The 20,567-nt window shown below is 44.8% G+C and overlaps 1 protein-coding gene across 1 annotated transcript in view; it reads right to left on the minus strand.

The window, feature by feature from the left end:
- Positions 1 to 572: 572 nt before the first annotated feature.
- Positions 573 to 20,567, minus strand: part of TMEM132B (transmembrane protein 132B) — a 270,161-nt gene continuing 250,166 nt past the window's right edge. Inside the window, exons 6-9 of the mRNA XM_054995874.1 lie at positions 15,344 to 15,549; positions 5,940 to 6,213; positions 4,052 to 4,243; positions 573 to 1,721 (exon numbers count right to left, since the gene is read on the minus strand). Of these exons, the coding sequence (XP_054851849.1) occupies positions 573 to 1,721; positions 4,052 to 4,243; positions 5,940 to 6,213; positions 15,344 to 15,549 (1,821 nt within the window). The remainder of the gene's footprint in view (positions 1,722 to 4,051; positions 4,244 to 5,939; positions 6,214 to 15,343; positions 15,550 to 20,567) is intronic.

A 20,567-nucleotide genomic window follows, 5' to 3' on the forward strand; every position in this document is an offset into this window, starting at 1 on the left:
AAACCCCTATGAATGTATCTGCCTGCATTTACTTACGGGCAGATTACATTAGGCCGATTCACTCTGATCCTTGAAAAGGGGCCTAGATTCAGGCTGTAAGCAAGGAATGTCTACTGTGCTTTTACAAAGAATGTCCTCTAGAAAAATCACCAGTCCCCATCCCACCCCACCACTGTTCATTGTCTGAATTAAATGTTCATTGTACGATGACACACCAACCCATCTTCTGAGCCTGGGTGCAGTGCTAGATCAGTGTTTGCTAGTACCAGGTGGTATAAGAAAAACAGCTGGTTGTGTGCAACACCACCCCAATTTGTAGGTAGCTGTTTTGGCACATATCATCTCCTGGTATCTGGTGAAACGGGGTAACACAGCCAGCTTTTTCTTGCACCTGATCGAAATGATTTGAAGTTAATATCACTGGACCTCCAAAAATTTGGAGAAACTTCTCCTATTGCTGGCTGGGTTTGACTGCTCCATCATCCATAAAACAGAAGGCATAAAGGTGAATACAAACATAAGAAAGTATATATATACATATATATATTTATATATTTATATATAATTTTGTTTTACATATTGTCCTGCAGCCTTTCCATATAGTCTCTAAGTTCCTTAGAATCCCCAAGGTTCATATCTTGGCATACCCATTTGATATTGTCATCACTGTCAAAGAGGATAGAGTTGGTGTACGGACCTCCATCCTCAGGGAGGATGGTGGTATAGGACGTGAATTTTACTCGTTTCCGTTTGGGCCCGGGTGGGTTGATGGGTTCATTTCTGATATCTTTCTCACAAGCATATTCAGCAGACCGAAGGATTTGGTTGTGGAGGTTCTTCTGAGAGCTCCCATTAAGGAGGAAATTGCTCTCTTCAAACTGCATCCCTCGGTCGATCATGGTGGTGCATTCCTCGGAAGGCAGTGAGATGTCCACCGGGTTCTCTAGGAGTTCAACCTCATTTCCGAGCCATACCCAGTCATGGGAATGCGGGATGTTGCCTTGCTCACTGACAGCAAACCTTTTGTGCCTGTATTTCCAAGCAAATGCCACACAGTTGATTAAGAAGACCAAAATGGCCAAGCAGAAGACACAGAGAAGGGCGTACATGCCAATCTCAAGATCCGTTAAGCCTCTGGAAGCCAAAGTGAGGTCGCCGGGGTTATTCTGCCCAGGAATGTCTATTTGTGTGGGAAAGCTCGTTAAGGACGTTGGGCTGTTCTGCAACTGGCCCTCCCCATGACCTTGATCAATAGGAGGCTTGGAAGTTGTGCTTTGGTTGGTAGCCTCGTCATGATCAATGGAAGCTCCATGTTTGGGCCAATCTTGTCCTGTCCTCTGTTGCTCCAATGACTTCTCCACAGAATTGCTCCCATGGTTTTTAAAATCTGCGTCCGTGTCTTCGACATCATTGGTGTCACTTTTGTGGTCCAAATCCTTCTGGCCAAACTTCACCTTGACGTTTCCTTTGCCAGCTGCCAAGCTGCTCTTCCGCTTGGACTTCTGGCAGGGCTCGCTGATCACCATTTCTATTTTAATGAGTGGCCCCTGCCCATCACCTTCTGCCACCACCACTGGCCTGTCACTCTCCTGGTTTTGCTGGACCGACACCACCATTTCGTCCAGCGATGTCGCAGTCAGAGAGAAATCTTTCATATCGTAGATATCCAATGGTGTAACGGATCCATCACTGAACAAAATCCAAGTACTAACCACAGCTTCCTACAGTAGAAGAGAAACAAATGAAGAACACAGAAGTCAATTTAAAGGACTGACTGAAACGACACAATTATTGACAGAGACGACCACAACAAGGGCTGTGTGCATGCCACAATTCTGTACAAGTGCTAAAATACCTGCAGGCTGTGCTGGTGGTGACCACACAATACAAATCCTGACTCTGAGATCTTCCTTTTGTGTTTTTTTTAAAGAAAGAAAGCTTCCAGATCTTATGATTAAGGGCAGCCGTTCACATTACCTTTCTTAGCTCTCCATTATTCTCCCAACACATTCCAACTTTATATCTCACCCACCGACATACCCACCAAGGTGACCCTCCAACCAAAATAAATGCCCACCAGAGAAACAGGAGAAGTTTGCAAACATCCAAGAAAATTCTGGTTCCAAACCCAGAAGGGAACTGTTTTGGCCCCACCTTCCTCAAAGATGTTGCTGATGGGAATGGCTTCAGGGGACTGTGTAGGTCTTGGCCACTTGATGTGAGACTGGAGTGCAGCTAGTGAAAGCAGCTGCCCCTGCAGCTTCCAGCCTTTTGCTGAAATAAGCGGTATAGGATTAGCAGGTTGTCTTTTAGGTCCAAGCAGGAATTTTGGGGGGCGGCTGTCAGATCACCTTGGACGAGTCTCCTATTTCTTCTGCTTCATATAATCTGAACTGTGATAGCCAGCTTTCAGGACTAGAAAGCCCTGGCTAGGTTGGGAAGGGTTGCCTGAAACTGGAGAACACCCTGGATAAAGGGGGCTTGTGCAAGTCAGTTGCTTACAAGTTGTTACAACGAGAGGGCTCAGGGAAGAGGTCCTCTTGAGGCTTGGAAGCCGCAATCTAGCACAGGGCATGGTGCATAAATGAGGTCTGGCTCCTCTCAGAACAAGTTGTGCACAGGTGATGACAGGTAAGTCACAGTAGCTTTGGCTGGGCCAGGTTTTGAGTCAGGTAGGCATTGCCCATAGAGAGGGAGACTAGTGTAGTTGTTTGCAGTGCCAGATCTAGGGTTGCCCACACCCAGGGCAACCCTTGGCTGGCCACCTCGCACGCGCATGCGCCCCGCGCTGCGTGATGATGTCACTTTCGGTGATGTCATCACACAGGGCGGAACGGAGGCAGCATGCAGGGCTGGTAAGCCACCTGCGCCATTCGCCTCCCCACAGGCGAATGGCGCAGGCGGCCTTGCCGCCCCCGCGTTGCTTTCGCCTGCCCCGCAGGACAGGGGGCAGCCGGCTTGCCGGGCACCCCCTGCCCTCCAGGGCAGGCAAAAGGCAGCGCGGCCCCCCACACCATTCGCCTGCCCTGCAGGAAAGGGGGTATCTTTTAAACAGGTATTTAATTATGAAGACAAATTTTTAATATAGCCCTCTGCTGTTGAGTTATGTCCTGTTCCGAGGGTATGGGGGCACACTGTAGATTTTTGTTGGGGATGTTTAAAGGGAGAATTTGTTTTTAAGCATTCGAGACTCAGAAGAAGAAAAAAACAATTAGCCATCTAAAATAATGTGTTTTTTAAAATGAATCCAGCAAGATTGAATCTATAGCGAGTGAACTTTTGAGAAATAACATTTGGGTTTAACCTTCACTTCTTGGATGAATGTCTCAAAATCAATTTTAGACGTAACTAGCCAAACCATCCGTATTCAGACCATTTTAATCAGACTTCTGCATCATGATAGCCATTCGAACTACATACCTCCAATTATCTGTCAAAATATTATTTCTTAAGCTTGTCAAGTTCTGAAAATAGTGTGGGTTGGGCTCCTCTGGCACCTTTCATTTGGCCAGGCGGGAAACAATTGCCCCCAAGTGACCAAAATTTTGATCAAAACAGAAGTGATGAGTTGCAAGAAACTCGGCGGTGCAGAGGGCAATCTCAACTCCCCTCTGTCTGGAGATCAGGGGGCGGGGCCACCAGCCATGTGACCATTTTCAAGAGGTTCTGGAACTCCGTTCCATTGCGTTCCAGCTGAAAAAAAGCCTTGGGTATGACAACTTCTCTAAGAAGAATGACATCTTTGGATCCAACCACATGGTCTGTATGTAATCCAAAGATGTTACACTTGTTATAAAAGTTATCCTACCATTTGCAAAAGGACACATTCTGCTTATGGAAGATCTCTTTCTATTCACTTCCTGATGCAAGAGGGAATTTCACACCAGAGTGTAAAATAACTACATAGGAGTGGTGTGTCTTAAAGTACAGGGAAGTTCATCCTTTGCATAAACTGTCTTCTAACTGTAGTTTCCTGCTTATAAAATTACTCTCTCTCTGTTTTTAATTGCTATGGATTGTGAATCTCTAATCTTACCCTTAGACCCCTTACTTGTTTTGGTGAATGAAGAATATCCGTGGCAGATGTCGTACAAACGATCACTCTCTTGTTCCCTTTACTCGTCTGGAGGGATAGTGATAAGCCTGCTACAAGTTGTATCCCAAGGTCTGTGATGGTCACTCGATCTTCCAGCACGATCACGGTTTTTTCCGCCAGAATGGAATCGGAAAGAGGTGAAAGGACCTTCCAGAAAGCAAAGATGGAGACAATTCATACCGGGTAGCCAGAGCAGAAACCAATATAGTGTCCTGACTGGGGAGGTTCAAATCCTTGCTGTGACCTCAAGTTTATTGGGTGATACTGGGCCAGTCATTCTCGCAGCCTAACTTACCTTACAGAGCTTTTCTGAGGATAAAATTGAGGAAGAAGGACCAATGAATTATAATGACCAATGAGCTCCAACTAGAGTTACCATTGGGGGCAGGAGATCCCCCACTCCCACACTTTGTCCCCCCACCCACTGCTTACCTAGCCAGAGGGGGGAAAGGTGGGGAAACGTGCCTCCCGAGGTGCACTCTGGGTGGCACAGCGTGCTCCTACACTCCACAGAGGACTGAATTGGGCCTGTTTGCGGCCAGAATTGGCCCACTGTGATGCACGGGAGCACTCCCATGGGTGGCACAATGCCCTGTGTGATGACATCACTTCCTGGAAGTGACATCATCATGCAGCCCTGGAGTGCATGCGCAAAGCACACACGCAAGCACAAGAAAAAACATGAGTGCCACGTCTCCTACCTCCCACCAGAAGGCTAAGGGGTCCTGGCAACCCTAGTTCTAACTTTATGACGTTAGAGGAAGGACAGGATAAAACAATACGAATAAACAAACAGGGACCCATCCAAAGCCAGACAAAGAAATTTATGGCTTAGTAGGTCATTTTTTTTCTCTCGCTCCATATTGATCGCAGTGTTGCTGATTTCATTATAATTAGTCTTTGGCTTGTTAGTAGGGCTGACAAGTCTGCGCTGGAGAATTCCTGGAGATTCTAGGGTCGGAAACTGGGGAGGAGAGAGAGCTCAGCAGAGTATATCGCACTAGAGTCCACCCTCTAGAGCAACTATTTTCTCTAGGGAAAATAATTGCTTCCATCTGGAAATCAGTGGTAATTCCAGAAGATCTTTGGGTCTCACCTGAGGTTGGCAACCCTACTTCGCTAGGGCAGGCAAGAATTGGGCTGGTTGCTCAGAACACAAGTGCATATGAATGTATGAAGTTGCCTTATTCACTAGTCTTCCAACCCCAGCATTTCCATTGAAAAAGATATCCATTACCAAGTCTGGAAAACTCATGAAGTTGCCTTACACTAAGTTAGGCCACTGATCCATCTAGATAAGCAAAGTGTACTCTGACCGACAACAACTTCATAAATTCTTGGACAGAGAATGGTCTTTCCCAACCCTTGCTATCTGAGTTCCCTTAACTGGAGATGCCCAAGAATTAATCTGAAACTTCGTGTGTTCTACCTCAAGCTCCTCTCCTTGGAATACACTTTAAAACATGGAACATTCCATTCTCAGTGCAGACAATATGGGCCCATGCTCAAAATGCCATACGCAGCAGCTCTTGGTCACAGCCCCTGGAGATGTCTGACACAACGGGGCTCTCCACGTGCAACCCATCCCACAATCTTTCCCCAGCCACTTATTGTGCCTGCAGCTCAACTGGTGGGGACTGGGGCAAGAAAGCACCCTTTTTTCAACCCTTTTAAGAAGATCAGAAGAATTAGAGTGCTAGAGTAGAGCAAGGGCCCGCCTACGCCTGTCATGGTAAGTTATTGTGACTAACAGCTGCCAATAAAAATTTTGGCTTTGATCTTTCCCTGGTATAAAAAAACATTGTGGTTAAGGTTTCTATGGACACTCAGCCTCGCTTAGTACCTGAACTGTGGTAATTCCTGGCTCACGTCCTAACAGAACTCGGCCTTCTTGTAACTTGGCCACTTTGGGTTCTTCCACTTTCATGAAGTCAGCCACGAGGTCTGTGATGTCGAACTGCCACTCTGAGTCGAGCATGTAGGTCAGCTGGCCACCCAAATCAGAGGATTCTGCGACAAACTGAGTGAGGACGCGCACCGTAGCATGCTGGTACTGGAGGGTGCAACCCCGGCCTTTTTTCTCATCATCCTCTTCCTCGTCGCTGTCACGTGTAGGCCTGTAAAACAGGATATTTATGTGTAGTGATGCCACTGTACTACGTAGCACCCATGTTTACTTTGAGTATGGTACAACCTAACTCTTTAAATATTTATTTTGTTGTTGCTGGGCATCCTCTCATCCATACGGCTCTCAGAGATTCATTGGGATTAAATCCTGGGTGTCTCATCATGGAAGCCTGAAGTGCCACTAGGTGCCATTTTACTAACCTCCAATCTAAAATTCAATATGCTCTTTAATCCCACTGAAGATCAGAATGAAGATAGTACAGAGCCATTGTGAAGTAGTGATTAGAATGCAGGACTAGAAACTAGAAATTAAATTAAATAAATTAAATTATGTTCTATAGAGCCAGTTTGGTGTCATGGTTAAGAGCGGCAGTAATCTGGAGAACCGCGTTTGATTCCCCACTCCTCCGCTTGTAGCCAGCTGGGTGACCTTAGGTCAGTCACAGCTTCTCAGAGCTCTCTCAGCCCAACCCACCTCACAGGGTGATTGTTGTGGGGTTAATAACAACATACTTTATAAACCGCTCTGAGTGGGCGTTAAGTTGTCTTGAAGGGTGGTATATAAGTCGAATGTTGTTGTTGTTGTGATGATGATGATGATGATGATGATGATGATGATCACATTCTCATTCTGCCATTATAGCTCATAGGACAGCCTTTGCCTAGTCCTATGCTTTCAGCTTAGCCTACATCACAGGATTTAAAAAAAAAAATCTTACTTTTATTAGGATTTTTTTTCAGAACAAAAAGATAAAACTAGCAATGATGGAATTTGCAGAGATGGCTAAACTTACTTATTTGATTAGAAAAAAGACATTGTCTACATTTATTGTTACCTGGAAACCCTTTATTGACTTTTTGCAAGAAATGGAAAAAAATGAACTGATGACATGGATTTGATGATTAAGGGGTGGCGGGGAGAGAGAGAGGAAGTGGATAATAGAAAAAAAGAGAGACTTATTGTTTGTAATTATAGAGTAAGTGTTAGGTTTGTGATTGTATTTGTATTTGTCTTAGAGAAAATCAGAAGTCACTGCTTTATATTTCTTTCTATTTCTTTTTTTATATATGTATTTCACACACATCCCCTTTCTTTTAATCAGATCAAATCAGCAACCTTTTATTGGCATTCAATAAAGCAATAAAACAATTTACAACGAGCAGGGCAGGAACCAAAAGAACAGCAAAATCAGTCAACAGAATTTACCATATACTCCCTAATCCACATGGCAATTGAAAAATACAATCACAAGACCTTTGTGATGGTAAAATGGAGCAACCATGGAGTACGCTGAACTGAGCTCCTTGGAGGCAGGGTCACATGAAATGTACAGGCAGACAATTGGTCTTTGATCCTATACAAGTGGATAGCTGCAACAAGGTAGGACATGAATTGTACTGATGAAATCAGACAGTATAACCATCTGGAGCTAACTTTGCACACTCTGGGGAGAAATCTATGTCATTTGTAGCTTCAGTCTAGGCTCACCGGGTTCCTGTCTATGGAGGGTGAACTCCCACCTCCATTTTCAATTACCCAATCTCAAGCAACTGAGCAGTGAGAGAAAAATGAGCCAGTGTTATGGATGCTGTGATATCAATGCTTGGTGCCCAGAGATGACATCCATGGTGCTCTAGGAAAATCCATTAATCTCTATGATCTTTACCATAGATATTGGGGAGATTCTTACATTGTTGTGGGTGTTGTGATGCTTTCCCCCCTCCCCAGGCTCCGCCTTCAGTGAACTCCCAGACCTACAGGTGTGGGGCTGCTAATCCTACATCAGTCCCACCCAAAGGTGCAGCGATTCTTCCTCTGGTCAAACACAAATTAAGCCGCATTATACTAAATTAGACCGCTGGTCCATCAATGTCAGAATAGTCTACTCAGACTGGCAGCAGCTCTTCAGGGTCTCGGGAGAGGTCTTTCACATCACCTGCTGGTCCTTTTGCCCTGACCTGGATAGCCCAGGTGAGCCTGATCCCATCAGATCTCAGAAGCTAAGCTGGGTCAGCCTTGAGTAGTAATTGCATGGGAGAACTCCAACGATGACCAGGGTTGCAGAGGCAGGCAGTAGCAAACCACCTCTGTTAGTCTCTTGCCATGAAAACCTCGCCAGGGGTCTCCATAAGTCAGCTATGATATGAAGGCACTCTCCACCACTCTCCGCACTGGTCCTTTTAACTGGACTTGCCAGGGATTGGACCTGGGACCTTCGACACGCAAAGCAGAGGCTCTTCCACTGAGAGCCAAGCTACAAGTGACGCCTGACACAGGTTGGACACTTGTCATCTTCCCTCAAGTTTTGATGGGAAATGTAGGCATCCTGGTCTTGCAGCTGTAATGGGGAGCCAAGCTGTAAAACCAGGACGCCTACATTTCCCAGCAAAACTTGAGGGAAGCTGACAAGTGTCCAACCTGTGTAAGGCGTCACTTGTAGCTTGGCTCTTAGCCAGTGCGTCTCTCCCACAGAGAAATAAAGCTGCTCTAATCTTTCCCACCACCTTTAAACTGATCTTCAAAGTAACAGGAGAGGAGCAGGGAAGGTAGACTAGGGGATCAGGACCAGGTCATGGATTAGTGGCCTCTTCTACTATCCATGGGCCTTAGGCTAGCTGCAATCCCATAAATTACTATGATATATGAAATCCAGGATCCAAGTTGCTGGCTTGGCAATCTGGCACTAGTGAAATCTCAACTATTTGTAACTTACTCCTTCCCAGCTTCCTTGTCTTTTTCTTACATGTAGTTTGGACTCTGAAGAGTTCTGCAGCCCCTGCAATTGCTCTACCTTCTGTCCCTCACCAATTCCTCTGTAGCAGCGACTCCCACTTCCAACATTCCATGACTCCCTCTGTCAAAAGCTATGGAATGTTCATGAACATCACAACAATTCTGCCAAATTGCGAAGGGAGGTTACAGGAAGCAGAAGTTCAGGCAAGCCTTTAACCCTGTCAAGCAAGCAAAGGGGCCTATTTTTAACCGGCGTCTAGGCTGGCCTCACAAGAAATGAACAAAAGTCACCTCCTCCCGCCTCGCTGTCCACCCGCAGAGGTAATGTATGAACTTCAACAAGGGGATAATTATTTTCCAGCTGCATAATGAATCAAAATAAATGTTCTTGTTAAGACTATCGGTCTCTGCCTGCCTGGACTTTCCCCCTCCTCTCTCTTATTTGACTTTAATTTAAATTTATTCCTTTCATTTGCTGCAATTGTGGGCTTTTTCGACTGTTCATTTCACGAGTAGGTTTTTCTATTAGCCGAGTGCCGCTCAAGGGTTCCATGCAGTACATTAGTCATGAACGTACACCTATCCGTAGAGCAGATTTCCATCTGGAAGAGTGGGCCGCTCATATTGATAGTGGCACATACCCCAGATGAAATTATGATTCTCCATCGGCAGCAAATAAGAAGAAAAAGTTCTCCTATCTATTTACGGATCGGTATGATAAGCTATATTTCTTCTGATGGGTTTTTATTATCTACCGAGATATTAAAGATCTGGATCGTGACTTCCCTGTTACATTTTCATTCCTTCTCTATTCAAAGGAAGCAACAAGCAAGCCAAAAGGAAAATCAAAAAGGGTGTAATAATTTCAGTGGGGATTCTCTGAGAGAACCTCGTCAAAGGCTAATTTAAATGAAGGGAGCTGGAATGCTTAAGGTTTGAAGCCTAGAGACCCTACATTTTTGTGGACATCTCCACCTTTTGCCTACAAGAACCCAAAGCGCTATTCTAAAGTGAATACACTTTCACCAGATAGGTCCAAAACATTGTCATGACCTATACTGTTATTGAATGAATGAATGAATGAATATTTATTTGCAGTCAAAGACCATTGTAAAAAAAAAATACTGTTACTTGTGATTGTTCATCATGTTCCACATTTGAACTTATAGGTATCAACACACATGCAAATCAAAGCTGTGTATTTTATGCACAATGGACTAATTAGGCATCGTTTTTTCCAATGCAGAACCATGGTTGTGCATCTCCCTGCATCACGGGCTTAATCGGGAAGCAGCTTGCACAAAGAAGCCCTGACTTCCCCCCTCCCCACCCCCATGGGAGTGACAACGAGATTTGCAAACTGGCTACCTATTCTGGATGCTCATTAGCAACTGGGAATACATGTAATGTCAGGTTTTGTTTTGTGAGCATTTTGTGAGCAATCATGAACATTTGTAACAGTCTTTTGTCTGATGAAATAGGGCTGCACTGAATTTGTTATGGTGCCACAACAACAACAACATTTGATTTATATACTGCCCTTCAGGATGACTTAACACGCACTCAGAGTGGTTTACAAAGTATGTTATTATGTTATTATTATCCCCCACAAGAAACACCCTGTGAGGTGGGTAGGGCTGAGAGAGCTCCTAGAAGCTGTGACAGACCCAAGGTAGGGAATCAAACCCGGTTCTCCAGATTAGAGTCCTGCCACTCTTAACCACTACACCAAACTGGCTCTCCCACCCTGCAAGTAAGCAGTAGCTCTTATGCCAGTGGATAGTAGCACAAGTGGAAGAGTCAAATTCACAGTTATAGTTGTATTGGGAAATAAGAAATTAAATTAAGGAACGGCAGGGGAAATCCTGACACCACCTAGACACCCATAGGACCAAACTGCTTAAAAACAAACTTTTGACAGTAGAAAAGACCAAGAGTCCAGTAGCACCTATAAGACTAACAAAATTTGTGGTAGGGTATGAGCTTTCACGAGCTCACTTCTTCAGATACAGCTACAATGTGAGTCCATCTGTCCTTATATCTTGCAGAGCGGAGTAATTTCAGATGCCGAATGGCAAGTAAATGACAAAAGCTGATGAATGACAATAGCAAGCCTGATTGGATAGGGTGCGGTATGCAGAGGGGTGGTGGGTGTGGAGAAATCAGCATTGATAATGAGACAGGAAGCCTAGATCTTGATTCAATCCAGGTGGATGCATAACCTACCACAAATTTTGTGAGTCTTATAGGTGCTACTAGACTCTTGCTACAGACAAGACAGACTAAACATGGCTACCCATCTTGATCTATCAGCATGAAAAAACATTTGACAGATCTACTAGAACCACAAAGAGTCTCACGAGCTCAGTTGGCAGGTCAGCTCACAAGCTGCAGCCTTCATAGCAAGCAGCATCCCCATTTCATTCCTTCCCCAAAAACATGAATCACCAAAGATATGCCCAGTGGCTTGGCTGTAATTGGAGTAGCTGCTGGCAACGATGGTTTCCCAGCTTAGAAACAGTATTCAGGCCGTTCTCTTTGTTTGAGTTGGCCTGATCGACGTAAATGAGACACTCGGGGAGTTACATCTCGAGCACTCAGCAGAACGAGATGGAAGTCAGAATGTTTGCGACGGTGAAAGGCTGTTGAATGTGCAACCCGTTTGCATCTGCTAGCCCAACTTTATTCCTGCAATGGTTGTATCAACAGGGATGGCTCAGAAGATATTTGGGCAAACCAACAGTCCAGCAACTGAGCAGGCAACCACATGAAGCATTTTATCAGAAGACGGGTGGGCTGGTTCGTCTCATTTTCACTAATGCCAGAGATGGCTGTTAAAATACTTAAAAGTTCATTAGGCACGTCTTCACTTTTGATAGTTTCAGCTGGGTCGACATGTTGGTTGGTAGTAGAAGAGCAAGATTCGGGTCCAGTAGCACTTTAAAAACCAATTAGATTTCCAAAGAGGAAATTAATAATATAATTAAATATAACTAAAGTAGAATGAAGATAAGATATGTAGAAAAAATAATATACAGAATATAAGTTAAATTGGTTGACTTATATGAATGAATGGATTATACGGTTTATATGGTATATGGTTTATAGAAATATTTGAAACCAGGAAATTATGAAAAAAGGGACAAATTATTTGTCTAATATGGAAGAAGGGACTTAAGGATAGGGTATAGAATGTTAAAAATAGTTAAAGAATTATTGCTTAGATTAAAGGGAAAGTATATATCTGTTAGATAGATGAATTTAAAATGAGTAAGGGAAAAGGGACAAAGGGTTGGAAAACTGTTGGAAGTCTACAAAAAAGGGGGGAAAGGGAGGGGGTTAGAAATTGGGAAATGGGAATTGATTGTAATGTGAAATTAAATGATTCTAATTCCAATAAAAATCTTATTAAAAAAAAAAACCAATTAGATTTCCAGGTTATGAGCTTCATACCCTGAAAAAAAGCCCTGGGTGGGACCATCTGAACAGAGGTGTGGAGCCCTGAAGAGGAAGGTAGGGATTGGAGGAAGGGAATTGTTCGATCATGGGAGCGTATGCCCGAGTGGACAGGGCCTCCAGGTGGATGGATTGGTGCCCCAGGATGAGGGGAGACACCCCAGCCTTGGGTAAAAGGGAACCAAAAGCTGAATGACGAGGAGAAGAATGGCGCTGATAGGCTGTGAGGAGATCGTGAGCATGGGAGTCAGGGGAGGAATAAAGTGTGGCAACCCAAAACTTCTCTAGGCTGAGGCCTAATGGCTTCCTCCTGGAGTGGGCTATGCTCTGCCAGAAGGTCTGAGTTGCAAGTTGGGACTAGTTGTTGTTATTGTTATTAACAAGATCTTTACCCGCCCCTCTTCCCCAACAGATCCATCAATATGATGATGATGATGATGATGATGATGATGATGATAACAACATCCCATTTATATAGCGCTCTTCAGGACAACTTAACACCCACTCAAAGTGGTTTACAAAGTATGTCATTATTATCTCCACAACAATCACCCTGTGAGGTGGGTGGGCCTGAGAGAGCCCTGAGAGAGCTGTGACTGATCCAAGGTCACCCAGCTGGCCTCAAGTGGAGGAGTCGGGGAATCAAACTCGGTTTTTAGCCACTACACCAAACTGGCTCTCAAGAAGTCTAACAAATGAAAACATACAGATTAAAATCTCACTTTCAAAACCGCAATAACCAGCATACAAATGCATCATTAAAGCAATGTAAAAAATCTGAGTTTAAAATAATACGAAAGATAAAAACAACAGTTAAAACATTGGGGATGGAGGAGGGGTCATGGAAGGAATGCCAAGTGAAAAAAAAAGTCTTCCCCTGCTGGCAGAAGATGAAACCGAAGGGGACAGGTGAATCTCCTGAGGGAAAGAGTTCCAGACTTTTGGTGCCACACCTGAGAAGGCCCTCTCCCGTGTTGCCACCTACCATAATCTCAGGAAGTGGGGAGCCCGAAGCAGGACCTCTAAAGATGATCACAGTGATTGGGTAGGTTCATAAGGGAGTGTCCTTCATGTATGCTGGTCCCAAACCACATAGGGCTTTAAATGTCAGCACCAGCACCTTGAATTGTGCCTGGAAACTAATTGGAAGCCAGTGTAGATCAGCCAGCTCTGGAGTGATGACTTCCCTATGACCTGCTCCAGTCAACATCCTGGTTGCAGCTTTCTGCACCAACTGAAATTTCTGCACACTTCTCAGGGATGGCCCCACACAGAGTGCATGGCAGTAATCTAATCTAGACACAACCAGGGCATGCCCCACAGTGGCCCAATCTTCTCTGGCCAGGAAGGGCTGCAGCTGGCTAACCAGGCAAAGCTGCTACAAGGCACTCCTGGCCACAGTTGCAACCTACTTATCCAGCAGTAGGCCTGGGGTCAGAAGCACCCCCAAACTATGGACCTGTTCCTTCAAGGGGAGTGCAACCCCATCCAGAATGGGTGACCTTAAATCCTGGGTCCGACCTCCTGCTCAGCAGTAGCACTTCTGTCTTGTCATGACAGGGGTGGCCAAATTGCAGCTCAGGAGCCACATGTGGCTCTTCTAGACATATCGCGTGGCTCCTGGTGGTCTCTGAGTATCGCCATGGCCATACATTTTAGTTTAGTTTAGTTTATTTCCCTCCCTCCCTTTCCTCCTTTCTTTTCATGTCATTCCCTCCCTCCCTTTCCTTCCTTCCTTCTTTCTTTCCATGTCTTTCATATTTTCAATAAAGATGTTGGGTTTGCCAGGTCTGACTCAGAAAACACCTGAGGACTTTGGGGGTAGCAAGGATGTGACATCACTTCTACGTCAAAGGTCAGGTGATGGCTCTTCCCAAGCTCCACCCCTTCTGATGATGTCACTTCCAGCATACTGCACAAAACCCCACCCCTTCCTGTGACATCACTTTCAGGACACTCCCCCAAACCCACCTCCTCATCTGAAGTCACTTCAATGCATCATGTCTTGCAGCTCTCAAACATCTGACGTTTATTCTATGTGGTTCTTATATTAAGCAAGTTTGGCCACCCCTGTGTCATGATTAAGCTCCAGGCACCAGCTCAGGGTCTCTGCAGCCTCCCTGGGATCAGCTGAGAGTGTGAGATTCAGCTGAGTGCCATCTGCATATTGGTGACAACCCAGCCGAAATCCTCTGGATGACCTCGGCCCATAGTCTCGTGCATGCGTTAAAAAGCATAGAGGACAAGATGGAACCTTGTGGGACCCACAAGCCAAAGACCAAGGGGCTGAGCAGTAGTTTGTTTAGTTAGTTTAACCATATATAACAGCATATTTACCACCCTCTTTCTCCCACTTAGGTTATATTCCGAACCCCCAGACATCAACAACCCCTCACTCCATTCACTTGAACAGGCTTTGACTAAAGGTTGGTGCACACATGTTTCTTTGCCCCTTGGTTTCTTTACATGAGTTTGCTTGGAGCATGGCAGCTGGCGGCATAATTGACAAACGCCCATCAAAACAACAGTATTGTATTGGAGGCAACACATGCATTCAGAGTGGCTTTCCTCCCTTAAAACAAAATAGGCATAAAGCTGTTCAAACCACCTTCTAGCCGAAGCCCTTCCAATGTTTTGGCAGGTATTTAGCATGGTTATTAAAATCTGCTGCCAGATTTTTTTTTTCCTAAATGAAAGAAAATTGCATGCCCGATGCTCGTTGCTAGCATTGCCAACCTCCATATTTATGACCATGTGCCTCCGACTACCAGATGCGGAGGATTAACAACCGAGGATGGCTATCGCCACCGAGCAGAGTGTGTGAACCTCCCTCAGGCATCCGGCCTGCCATTGTAATTAAGAAGGATGTTGAACTAGATGGATTATTAGTTTGACTCGGGACGGCAAATCTTAAGGCATGGTGCCCATACCTTTTGTTGGTAGTGACGGGTATCCGCCAGCCCTTGATCTGGCTCAGTTCTGTATCCGAGATCTCTATTTGCAGAGGAAGTCGCGGAACCCAGACGGTGACTTCCAGCCGGGTAGTAAAGCGCTGATACGTGAAGTTCACGATGGTGTCCACTTTGCTTTTCATTTCCTTCCCGTTGACAAAGATGGCGTTGCAGTTTTCAGAAACCTTGCAGAAAATAAAAGCAAGCAAATCCGGTGACTGATTATAACATAAACGCCGACTCGAAGCGATTTTCCAAACTGGGTCCCACGGACTCCCCAGGAGCTTTGAGTCCAGCAGCACCTTTAAGACTATCTGACTTTATCGTAGCGTAAGCTTCTGAGAACCGCAGCTCTCGTCGTCTGACGATGCACCTGAAGAAGAGAGCTGTGGTTCTCGAAAGCTTATGCTACGATAAAGTTGGTTAGTCTTAAAGGTGCGACTGGATTCTTTACCGTTTTGTGACTACAGACTAACACGGCTAACTCCTCTGGATCTATGACCAGAAGCTCTGCTTGCCCAAGCCAGATGCTGCCCATTTTCCGAGCATAAGTACCATATTTACTTTCCTCTGCAGAGCATGTATGACTTATCAAAAAGAGTCCAGTAGCACCTTTAAGGCTAACCAATTTTATTGTAGCATAAGCTTTCGAGAATCACGTTCTCTTCGTCAGATGCATGGCGGGCAGAAGGAAACTGGCCAAATATAGAGGAGGAGAGGGGGGGAAGGGGGGAAGGAGGAGAGGGGGGGATGTAAACAACTCCTTTGATATGGAGATGCAGGCAGCTCCTTTTGGTGTGGGGATCAGTTTGCTTGTGTAAAGGTTCAAAGGAGTTTGCCGTGTTAGTCTGTAGTAGCAAAATCAAAAAGAGTCCAGCAGCACCACCAAGACCATCCAATTCCACTGCAGCACAAGCCTTCGATAACCACAGCCCTCCCCGCCAGATGCATCTGACAAAGAGAACTGTGGTCCTCGAAAGCCCACGTCAGGTGCCACTGGACTCCCCCTGACCCCGCCTCTGTAAAGGAAACCAGTTACCTGTGATAATGAGATAACCATTCATAGTCCCTATGTGATCCTTGATCCACCATCCCTGATAGTATCCCAATTGTCAGGGGAGCAGCAAGGACAGGAGTCTAGGATGGTTAGGTGGGACGTCAGTCCTCATAGGCCTTGGACCTTGCTCACTGCTCTATCACAACAGATTTCAAACTGTGTTCTAAGGAACAACAGAGATCCCTAGAAGCCTAGAAGGGGTTCTTCAATAAGAAGATCAGCTTCCCATAAGACCTCTTGTCCACCACAGTGATCTCTCCATGCACTATACAGCCTCAAGTGTGGGTACGTCTGCTGCAGTTACAGTTCATGTGAGGAAATGAGGAAGCAAGTTTGAACAGCGTCCCATGTGAACTGTGAGTGCCCTAGAGAATGGTCCAGAATCTTCTACAATCTGGATGGGTAGCCCTGTTAGTCTGTCTGTAGCAGCAGAAAAGAGCAAGAATCCAGTAGCCCCTATAAGACTTTGTGGTAGGGTATGAGCTTTCGAGAGTCACAGCTCACTTCTTCAGAATTCAACTAACAACTGAACTGCAACTGATGACAAAGCTCAAGACAATTCTTCCTCCTGGACTGAATTGAGACCTAGGCTTCCTGTCTCATTGCCAATGCTGATTTATCCACACCCACCACCCCTCTGCATACCCCACCCTATCCAATCAGGCCTGCTATTGTCATTCACCAGCTTTTGTCATTTGGCATCTGAAATCACTCCGCTCTGCAAGATATAAGGACAGATGGACTCACATTCTAGCTGTATCTGAAGAAGTGAGCTCGTGAAACCTCATACCCTACCACAAATGTTGTTAGTCTTACGGATGCTACTGGACTCTTGCTCTTTTCTACTTCTGCAATCTATTGGGGTTCCATGGCAGATGTGTACTAATGTTAAAAGGATTCTTTGAAGACAGGAAGTTTGAAAACCACTGATCTAGCAGATCAGCACTCTGACAATGCTAGGAATGTTAATCACGGCCCATTGTATATGGTTGTGGTTTTTTTTTTTTAAATTAGAGGCAAACAGCAGTAGATAAGCCCAAGAGAAACAATCCCGCATTTCTCCATAGAGATTACCGAAAGGACAACAATCCCTTAACAGCGCTAGGAAACTGCCGCCAGTCTTTGTAACAGAAAAATGATGGTTCATAAGAATCAAACTTGATGAGCATCAAACATTATATTTACAGCTTACTTAGAGAAAAGACATATGCTTGCAGGGGGAAGGAAGAATTTCGGAGAATCATAAAATGCAGTGATTTCCTTCTTTTGATGCAACGGCAGTAAAAACCTGGCGCCAGACAATGGTCCCTTAATGAGTCATAATGCATTCTCCAAACTTGGAATGTAAAAAGTAATTGTGCAGAATCTCCACACCGAAACTCCATTCATATGCACCGAGAGGAAACGTCTCCAGACGCAAGCACGAGTTCTTGCACTGCGCTAATTGAGAGCTGCATTTACCACGGGGATGGGACCAAATATCACGAACGTGCTGCTGGTTCCATTCAAAAGTTCGACATTCTACACTAACAAAATTCACGACTAAGATCGTTATAAAAATGGATGCTTTGCATCGTTTGCATAAATAATCTAAAAACAGCCTAAAATAAGCAGCTTGGGGGAAAAAACTATCCAAAACGGAGTAAACGAAGAGATTCCTGAAGGAATCTACACAAAGAGATTCCTGAAGGAACATACATAAGCAAAAAAAAGGTACACGTATATCTCATTTTATTTTTAACTTTATTCCCTTGTGTATAGTCCCCCCCCTTTTTTTTGACGGAGATTGTGTTTGTTTTGTCAATTTGCAACTCTTGAGTGTACTTATTCAAAAACACATCAGATACAGGCAAGCCGGGGGAATTTCCCACCCTAGCCCGCAATTACATTAGCATTCCAAACTAGTAAAGCAGCAACTCCTGAGCATCTAAGAACATAAGAATTTCTTTTCCATTGGGGATGATTTTGAGATTCTCCTCATCAATGTTTGGACCCCAAATTCCCACTTTCTGTTTTGGTTCCATGCAAATGGAATTCATGACTCTTTAAAGACATCTTCCATTTCCTCACATTAAACTTTTTTCTTTTACAGCATCCTTAGTGTGTCACAGCATTCATGATCAGTATATTATACATAAAAATACCCTATAAAAATGTATATAAAAATCACACAATGTCCACGTGCAATCAGTGCATCTTTGAAAGCAGCAACAAAATGCTGACTCAAACCCATGGGCAAAAATACAAGTAGGCATAAAAATTAATGAAAGAGAGGACACAGGCCGTTTCCACACACATTGGATAATGCACTTTCAATGCACTTTAGCAATCCTTTGGAAGTGGATTTTTTGTTTCACACATGAAAACCCAGTTCCAAATGATCACTAAAGAGCATTGAAAGTGCATTATCCAATGTGTGTGGAAGCAGCCACACCTTCATTCCCATTCCAAACCGAATACAAGACAGTACCTTGTTACGAGTTCTGGGTGGGTAGTTGTGTTGGTCTGTGGGAGTAAAGCAAGATTTGAGTCCAGTAGCCACTGAAAGAACGACGAGATATTCTCGAAAGCCTATACCCTGGACAATCTTGTCGTTCTTTAAGGTGCTACTGGACTCGAATCTTGCTTTTCATTATTATGAGAAAATACAGAGTTAAAATCGTTCCCCTCTTTTCCGTCAGGTGGGCCTGCAACTCAGACACAAAGAGCTTTGTGGTAGTTATTGGAAGCACCGGTGCTGTTGATGCAGTGCGATTCTGGTGTTCTAATGCATCTGATTATCTCTCTGCCAGGGCCACAATTAATATTAGAGAATGAAAAAGGCATGGTAATGAGTGCCAGAAGGAGCATTCCGAGTCCTTCCAAATGGGAGTGTGCCAGGAACAATGCCCCTAGGCCAACTGGTTCAATCTGGCTATCAAGAACTATTGTAAGATTACAAATTGAAGAAATGATGCAACAATGGCTCATTTATCCCATTCTCTGTCTACAGTAGTACTGTTGTTATTATTATTTTTTATATCTCATCACAATGGACAGTCTTGCTGCAACTGAGGTTTCGGTAATAAAAAGGTTACATGCCCAGAATGCTTCCAGAGGCACAGGGTGTCCTCCTGACCCTGCTCTGAGGTCCCTCATTTCCTTGATTGGAGGCTTTACTTAATATAGCCACTGCCATCAAGGGATGTATCTGAGGCAGGGCTTATTTTGAGGGGGAACGTGCAGGAACGCAGTTCCGGTGGTTCTCTAAAGAGGTCACATGTCAGATGGCCCCGCCCACCTGCTTTTGGTCATTTGGGGCCCGTTTTGGCCTGGATTGGGCCCAGAATGGCCAGGATCGGGCCTAAAACAGCCAGGATAGGTCCCAAAACAGCCAGGATCAGGCCTCTGATAGGTGGTGGATCACTCTCCCGCTCAGCAGCAGCCCAATTCTGACCATTTTGGGCCACTGTTCAGCCATTTTCAGCCCCTTTTTGCCTTTTTGGGCCCAATTTCGGCCCTGAATGGCCAGGATTGGGTCCAAAACAGCCAGGATAGGTGAGATCAGGGTGTGTGGCATATGCAAATCAGTTATGCCAATGACACACTTCCGGTGATGTCAAGGGGTGCGGCATATGCTAATGAGTTATGCTAATGAGCTATGCTAATGGGTTCCTGCAGCTCTTTTTCTATGATCTGAGGTAAACCATTTCATTGTGCAGTACTTGAAAGTTTAGGATTGGGCAGATGCAGGGCTTTTCTTCAGTGGGAATGCAGTGGAACGGAGTTCCGGCACCTCTTGAAAATACTCGGCAATATTTCGTGAAAATAATATTATTTCAAAGAATCCTGTGCGTTTCTTCCTCATTTCCCTCTTGAGAGTTCTATCACCTCTTTTCCCAGAAAAAAAAACCCTGGGCAGATGCAACCTTCCAGTCTCAGCTATCAATCTATGCCATATTTTCTTCACCCATCCTTCCTCCAAGATTTTCAGGGTGGCGTACGTGTCTCTCTCCTTGCTCATTTCATTCTTGCAACAAGGCTGTGAATTATATTGAGCTGAGAGAGAAGGTCTTTCAGTTAAGTTCATGGCAAATGGGAATTTGAACCTGACGTACCTCTATACTACAGAGGATGGATATGTCTAGCAGGGGTAGTTACAAGTTT

The sequence above is a fragment of the Eublepharis macularius genome, chromosome 13 (assembly GCF_028583425.1).
Source record: "Eublepharis macularius isolate TG4126 chromosome 13, MPM_Emac_v1.0, whole genome shotgun sequence".
NCBI classification, from domain to species: Eukaryota; Metazoa; Chordata; class Lepidosauria; order Squamata; family Eublepharidae; genus Eublepharis; species Eublepharis macularius.